Below are 8,036 nucleotides of genomic sequence, written 5' to 3' on the forward strand. Positions count from 1 at the left end.
GGTACAACTCGGAGTAGACACCGACAGTCCGACCTTCCTCCGATCCACACCTCCACTCTATCTCTCTCAATCTAGTAGAAACTAGAAGATCTATTTCTACTTTACATTGGTTGCTAAGCCTAAAAAGAAATATTAATTAGAGAAGAGGTTTTCCTTCGAGGGCACCCCTCAATCTCTATGATAATTTCTTGTCTTCTCCAGGGGCCAGGGGGGACTCCTTATATAGTCCTCCTCCTCTATGCGTTTATGAGTTTACTTCCTGCAGGGGGTGGGCGGGCGCCCTGCCCCCGGGCCCGTTTGCCTTCTCGTTCGTTCCCGTGGCTTCTGGAGTCTTCTAGATGGTAGAAAATTGCGCGGTGCGTTGATATCTCTATGTAATCCCGACATGTGGGTCTTTCTTCCTTATTTCCTGATAACCCCCTGCAGAAATAGACAAACACCAAAACTCGTGGAATTCTGTCAAATAAAACCCTAAGTCTAGATGTTGATTTCATGTGGATCCTTTTCTTTGTTTATTTGATAATTAAATTTGATACTTAAGGACCGTCAACAGTTTCCTTGGTAAGGGGATTGGTGATTCACTTGGGAGGCTTGGATGGAATCCAAGTGTTGGTCGGCTCGGATGAGAATTCAAGTATTGGTTTGGTTCTCTAAGGAGAAGGTAGAATTTAACTTAGTAAATAGGTTCTAAGGATTTAAGAAAAATAGGATGTGTTGCTTAAATGTTTGTGTCAGAACTTGAAAGCCTATCCTTGTGTTGTCCCTCATGTCGTACTTTTCCTACAATTGCGTAGTACATTACGATGCACTGACCCTTCTCTTTGTTCCCCTGCTACCTCACCTAGTTGTTCAGACTAGAAGATGGAGTGTCCCTTCAAGATGGTGTTTCGTGAAGATAGTGTTGATGCTAGGCTGGTGTACCCCCGGTCGGCTGTCTGCAGAGATGGAGACCCTGCTTCGTTGAACTCTGATGTAATTTTGTGTTCAGAACCTTTGGTTATTTTTATAATATATAATCGCTTTTGTATTAAATACTGCTTTGTATCACTACTTTGTTGTCACATGTATGATTAAATAGATCCTGACATACATGTGATGTGCATTCGGTTTGTTTTATAAAACCGGGTGTGGCACATGTGATGGGATTCAGTGTGGAGGCCTTCCTTCTCACAGAGCGTTGATTGGGGGGTTGCCATAGGTGCAATGCGCTGATTGGCAAAAATTTGTCGGATGTGTGGGGCGAGGAGACTGTGAGGTGCCGAATGGTCGAGATATCTAGGGAGCAAGGTGATGGCCGGGCTCACCGCACGCGAGAGAGATTGAGGGAGCGCCGGACGAGGGCTATCACGCTAGAGAGTTCGCATCACTGGTGGACAAAATGAATCCGTATGTTTTAGTTGTAGAGATAGAGAAAAAAAGAGATAGACAAGGGAAAAGATTAAGATTTTTTTGTGCATAATTAGTTAGATTTTTTAATTTGTCTATAAAAACACTAACCTTAGCTTGCTATTTAGAGTATAATAACATTGCTTTTTTTTGAAAAATTTATTATTTTTTAGCAACTTTGAGGACAATTTATAATATGACTCTTCTTTTAGCAAGCGATAAAAATTCTATAGGTACAGCGCCACAGCACACAGCCAGGCTAGGTTGGGCCATTTCAAAATCATGTAGGGCGCGTTTGATTTGTTGACTCGTGAGAGCCAGGCCGTCGAGCCAGGCCTGGCCTAGGCTGCCATGGGCCAAGACCCTTGTTTGATTGTATTTTAGGAAAAACAGGCTCATATGATCCTTTGTTTTATTTTCATTTAGAAGCCTGGCTTGCAGCCCACTGCTACTTGTGTCTGCCCAAATAGCCCGCGCGAGCTCGAGGCCTCTGAAAAAAATGGAGAAGAGCGTTTCTAGGGAGACATGAGAGAAGGTATTTTGCAGCCCAAGAGCTAGGTTTACAAATAGGCCAAATATATCAAACACAATTTCTTACAACTCCAGAGTCTAGCTAGGGAATCTTGGGCCTTGTTTAGTTCACCAAAAACTTTTCAAGATTCACCGTCACATCGAATCTTGCGGCACATGCATGAAGCATTAAATATAGTCAAAAATAAAAACTAATTACACAGTTTACCTATAAATCGTAAGATAAACCTTTGATAGTTAGTTTATAATTAGATAATATTTATCATAAACAAACAAAAGTGAGAGTACCATAAACCAAAAATTTTTATAAACTAAATGAGGCCTTGGCCCATATCAAGCGCAGGTACACCACCAGCCCAGCACGTTACTTGGTGGCTCATCCAGCCAAAAACCACAGCCTCATCGGAACCTTGCCCCCGCCGTCCTCCGGAGTCCGAACCCTCCCTTTCACCTGACCTCCGCCTCCCGTTCGAACGCGGCAACGTGCGCCCCTCACCCTGCTCCTCAGCCTCGGATCTCATCTCAGTACCAACCTAGGTAACGGTCGCTTACTTCTTCTTCTTTTTTTTTGGGGACGAGCTGGATGTCACTGTTACGGACCTACAGGGATTGGATCATTTGGCGGCGCCTCTAAGGCTACTAAATGTCGTAATGCGAATTGCAAAATGCTGGTCCATAGTAGAAATGGGTCTTGCGCGGATACCGCTGCCGGGTCTTGTTATTTGTCATATTTGGATGCGAGGTTTGAATCTTGGATTTAGTTTAGTGGTGCCCGAGCCGGCTTAATTTCTTACCTCGGTTCAACATGAATGTGGCTGTGCTGTACGAGGTGTAGAGTTGAAATCTTATATGTTGTTGTGCTCGCGCTATGTGTTTGTTTCCGAATTATGACTTACCAAAGGCGGACTTGATTTTGCCGCTGTGGTGGTAAAACTGAGATCTTATCACGTATTGTATTCACCAAGATGTGCGCATAAACAGATCTAATAATTTAACACATGGATCCTTGTACATCAATCTGTGCGTTTCTTGGAAAACCCTGGGTTAGTTTTGGATTTATTTATTTATAGTGTTTGCCTGAGCTTGACTGTAACAGTGAAACCATTTCAATCAATATACATCCTGATTCCTGATACAGTGATATTTCTTTAAGTGTAGTCCACGATACTGTTTCCAACACATTCTTCTTGCAGTCCTACTCCTTTTTGTACATAAAGGAAGATGGGAGCATATGCGACGACTGGTATGCAGATGATGGCAACGCGCCCTTGCATCCCAGCCTGCAGGCAAATGCTTGGGCCGACATCAGCACTGTCTGCATTTGGAAGGGCAATTTGTACCAGAACTGGTTTTGCTAGCTCTTCTAAAGCCACATCAGCAGGACCACTGGTTTCTTTAAATCGCAAGAGGGTTGTTGTGAGGGCAATGTCGCAGAGAGGTGCCCAAGGACTTCCCATTGATCTCACAGGTAAACTGAATATCCATCCATAAATTGCAGGTCATTACTGGTATATAGTTCTAATGATTCATGTCTTTGCTTATGTACACTTGTTCTTCTGTAAAAACCGTATGTAGTTATCAATCCATCACTTTTGTTCTGTGTTGATATACAAGATCTGGCAATCTTTTTTTTTAATCTTTGGGATCTGAACTAATGCACATCTTCAATCACTGCAAGTTTTCAGTTATAATTATCTTGGAAGTTTTCAGGTAAAAGAGCATTTATTGCTGGAGTTGCTGATGATAATGGTTATGGTTGGGCAATTTCTAAGGCTCTTGCTGCTGCTGGTGCTGAGATTCTTGTCGGTACATGGGTGCCTGTAAGTTGATCTCATTTGTGAAATTTATCAGACCAGATGTTCTGGGGTAAAATTATACTGGAGTTATCAAAATTTTGCAGGCGCTGAACATATTTGAGACAAGCTTGAGACGTGGAAAGTTTGATGAATCACGGAAGTGCGTGCATGTGATTAACAGTAGTTTGAGGGATTGAGCATAATTGATGTTTTCTTTATTCTACTGCAGTGTTTCTTGCTGGAAGCCTGGAACTGTTGTTTCCTTTTTGACTTTACAAGTATTTGATTCAGGCTACCTGATGGATCTCTTATGGAAATTGCTAAAGTATATCCACTGGACGCAGTTTATGACACCCCTGAGGATGTTCCTGAAGATGTAATGCTCATCGTTTATGATGTTTGCATTATCGTTTTTCTTTCATACTTTATGAACTTTTTGTCCCTGTTGCAGGTTAAAGCAAACAAAAGATATGCTGGAGCTTCAAACTGGACTGTTAAGGTTAGTTGCAAATGCAATGTGCCTTTGCACCCATCAAGCAGCATCAATGCCATGCTATGAACATTTTCTTATCCAGTGCTTGATTCCTGTGTGTTTAAAATATGGTAGGAAGTTGCTGAGACTGTAAAGAATGATTTTGGTAGCATTGACATCCTTGTACACTCTCTTGCCAATGGTCCTGAGGTTGAGTTGCCATCAAAATCTTTATATTTCCTGTTTCATTGCCACCATCAGGAGCATTTAGTTGACCTTTTCTTTTATTATCACAAAGGTAACAAAACCACTGCTGGAGACATCAAGGAGAGGATACCTTGCTGCAATTTCAGCATCTAGTTATTCTTATGTTTCTTTACTTCAACACTTCCTTCCCATAATGAATCCAGGTATTCCGTTACTGATATGCTGTGCCGATTTTCTCTTCTGTTCCTATGTGTTGACGCCGATTTGGGTTATCCCTTTTTTACTGTCAACACTATGATATTGGCTCAGGACTTCAGGACTTTATTTTTGGGCGATTACCCATCTACTCAAGATATCATTATATTTAAAGTGAGCAAGGTTTAGTACTATGTTTAACTAGTGTACATGTACTTTGGAAAAAATTGAAAATGCCAGCAGCATACTTTACCCTGTGCTATGTGAATTATGAGCCCTGTTAGGTTGGTGTCGCAATTTGACATAGTCACATTTAGCCCATGCACATGTGTAGTCAGTGTTTGTCTTCTGCCACACTGGTGTGCAACCAATCCTTCCATGAGGTAGCCCCTTGCCACATTTTCCTCACGTCTTGTATAAACATAGCAAAGAGCAAAAGACAATGTTTGTCAGCTCTTAAGGCTCGCCAAACTTGGGGGTAAATTAAGGAACCAGCAGTCCCTGTTAAGCCAAGCACCAGGCATGTGAAGTTGCCAAACATAGCTTTACATTGGTAACAACACACTATGCCAGACTTACTATAAAATGAGGCCACTGCTACTAGCATTGTATGTGCCTTGGTGTGGTTAAACTGCACTCAACATGCTTGTTTAATAAAAAGTATTTCTTATTCTTGCCAGATAAGATTTTATTTGTTTTGATGTGTTTACCTTTCTTTGACACTGTTTCACTTTTTAAAAATAATTTGCAGGAGGTGCTAGTATCTCTTTAACTTACATAGCTTCTGAAAGGATAATTCCTGGGTAAATATTTCTTTATTGATTTCACAGTTAAGCTATCAGGGCTCGTTACTTATGATTGTTTGGTGATTGCTTTGTAGATATGGTGGTGGTATGAGTTCAGCCAAAGCAGCACTTGAGAGTGATACAAGAGTACACACTTTTCTATGCGATCTCACACCCCTTAGATTATGATGTCCAGTGGTGCTTCCCCATGCATATAGTTACTTATAAGCCTTTTTTTCTGTTCAGGTTCTTGCTTACGAAGCAGGTCGAAAAGGCAAAATCAGAGTGAACACAATATCAGCAGGTAACTTTTTTTTTTCCCCTTCTTTTCCTTTTCCAAGAAAGTAAACAAGTCCACTTTCGGAAATCTTGCTGAACAGAATTTGTATTCACGAACATCACTTATACAAAATTAGAAGGGGACTGTAGTTTGCAGTTTGTCTGAGGCTTTAATAACTTATTAACCAGCACTTGCATTGTTGTATGTCATGCATTGCATCTGTCTCCTTAGGTCCATTGGGAAGCCGAGCAGCAAAAGCCATTGGATTTATCGAGAAGATGATAGAGTATTCTTATGTCAATGCACCACTCCAGAAGGAATTATTGGCAGGTTAAATTTCCTTCTTTCCTTTATATCTACTTTGCCTGCCTGAAAAGAAGAAAAAAGAGAGAAGGGATTTCTTCTGTACTTCCCCTGAAAACAGCTTGCATTACATATGAACAGATGAAGTGGGGAACACGGCAGCATTCCTCGCGTCTCCTTTGGCATCAGCAATCACTGGTTCAACTATTTACGTTGACAATGGGCTCAACACAATGGGACTTGCACTTGACAGCCCTACTTTATCCACATGAGCACATTTCAGCTGAACGTGGTGCAGTTAGGTTTGTACCGGAGTAGTACGTCCAGGTCTGAGCAAGGCAGTCAAATTTTGGAATTAGTTTGGAGGATGGTAGATTTTGCAGATTCCGTTTTTTTCGTTCTCATTAACTTGGACTGTCAATTACCCGTTAGAAATAGGAACTGTAACAGGCTCCAGTCTCCTGGTCTATGCAATGCACTAATGCAGATTTAAATTTTGCAGCAATTGAGTTTGTTTTGCTATCTGCTTGTGTTTGTATAACAGATCTCCGAGGTCTGGACTTCGGGGTAAATGAGTTGCAACTCTGGTCTGTATTTTGTCTGCTCATTCGATCATGTCAAACAGCGTAGAATAATTTCAAAACCTGCACGGTGTCGTGGCTTTGGAAATAGTTGAAGGACGTAAGTACGCCGCTTTCCCATGTAATACCGAATCATCTGTTATGTTGGTGTTTTTAGTCAGAATCTTGCTTGGACCGACCCTATCTGTGCTAGGTCAGATGACTTGGCAACCTTTTTTTTTTTTTGAAAGTATGGCAGCTGGGGTTGAAGAAAAAGAGACGGAAGAACATATGTTCATGATTACTGTCTGTCTCAAAAAAGATGCAATTTTGGGTTTGGCTTAAGGGTGTGTTTGGTAGAGATCAGGATATTAGTTTAGAAATGTTTCAGATCTAAATTCTCTCTAGAAACATTTCTATGTTAATTAAATCAGAATCAATTTATATAACCGTTTAACTAGCCCACTAAATTCTTAAAACTAGTAACGTTTTTTATTGGTAGTGATTGTAGTGGTTCTATTAAGAATACTAAAATGTCTCTTGCTGTTAAACACATCTCAAGCCGAACTTCTTTAAATTTGAATAAGTTATACAAAATATTAATAAATTAGGACTCCAAATAGCTAGACTATTTCATAGTGAGTCTAATTATAATTATCTGAGAGCATATATAATAATAATATTTTTTAAATGTTTGGTCAAAAGGTATATTGAATGGGTAGAAAGTTAGGATGCCGGGCCTTGTTTAGTTCCTTTCCAAAACACAAAAATTTATAAGATTCCCTGTCACATCTGTAACATCCCAGATTTTTACGAAAATTAAAAATACGAGTTTTTTAAAATTTTCCCTGTAATCGTGTGAATCATATAGTTTTTAGGACTAACTCGATCCTAACCCGCTAACAAAACGTCGCATACATATAGAATTGCTTGTAGGCAAGTGCCTTGTTCATGAGTCGTCTTGAGTTGGGTCTTGTTTGGGGTTTTGAGTTTCTTTTGGAGTGCACAAATCCGTAGCAAAGTCTTCCCAAATCTTCGTTGAGCCTATCTCAAAGACTAAGCGAATCCCTTCTCAACCTTATCGTTGGAGTACGTCTCAAACTCCTTTGGATCCTTTTTGAGCTATTCCCAAAATTCCCTTCTCAAACCCTCTCCCTCTTTGATCTTATCCTAAATCTCCTCCGCAAAATCTATCTTAAGTTCATGGCAACTCATCTCAATCTCTTTTTAAGTTCTCTCTCGAATGGCCCTCTTTTTTCCCTTTTTAAATTTCTCTCAAGCCCTTGCGTCAAATTCGTAAATGGAAAATCCATCTCCTTTCATGGGCCAATTCTTTCCCCTTCCCCTGACCTCCTCTTCCTCCTTCCCTCGGCCCAGCCTGGGTTCCCTTCCCCTCTGCCCCCTGCTGCGGCCCAGACCGCTCCTTGGCCCAACCGGCGCCCTCCCCTTCCCCTTGGCCCAGCTGGAGGCCTACCAGGCCCAGAGCCGCGCCTGCCCTGTCCCCAACCCTAGCGCACTCCC

At 41.2% G+C, this 8,036-nt stretch overlaps 1 protein-coding gene across 1 annotated transcript; it reads left to right on the top strand.

The window, feature by feature from the left end:
- LOC110433149 (enoyl-[acyl-carrier-protein] reductase [NADH] 2, chloroplastic) lies at positions 2,262-6,598 on the top strand. Its single transcript, XM_021454878.1, has 13 exons — positions 2,262-2,454; positions 3,111-3,385; positions 3,628-3,737; positions 3,818-3,873; positions 4,005-4,089; positions 4,165-4,212; positions 4,321-4,395; positions 4,484-4,595; positions 5,339-5,390; positions 5,468-5,519; positions 5,619-5,676; positions 5,884-5,982; positions 6,097-6,598. The coding sequence occupies exons 2-13, from the start codon at positions 3,139-3,141 to the stop codon at positions 6,225-6,227; spliced, it is 1,125 nt and encodes a 374-aa protein (XP_021310553.1). The 5' UTR covers positions 2,262-2,454; positions 3,111-3,138; the 3' UTR covers positions 6,228-6,598.

Source organism: Sorghum bicolor, chromosome 2 (genome assembly GCF_000003195.3).
Source record: "Sorghum bicolor cultivar BTx623 chromosome 2, Sorghum_bicolor_NCBIv3, whole genome shotgun sequence".
NCBI classification, from domain to species: domain Eukaryota; kingdom Viridiplantae; phylum Streptophyta; class Magnoliopsida; order Poales; family Poaceae; genus Sorghum; species Sorghum bicolor.

Coding starts and splice junctions, on each gene's coding strand:
- LOC110433149 (XM_021454878.1), top strand. CDS start 3,139: ATGGGAGCATATGCGACGACTGGTATGCAGATGATGGCAACGCGCCCT. Junction 3,874..4,004: donor AAGTTTGATGAATCACGGAA/GTGCGTGCATGT, acceptor TATTTGATTCAG/GCTACCTGATGGATCTCTTA. Junction 4,596..5,338: donor CCTTCCCATAATGAATCCAG/GTATTCCGTTAC, acceptor AATAATTTGCAG/GAGGTGCTAGTATCTCTTTA.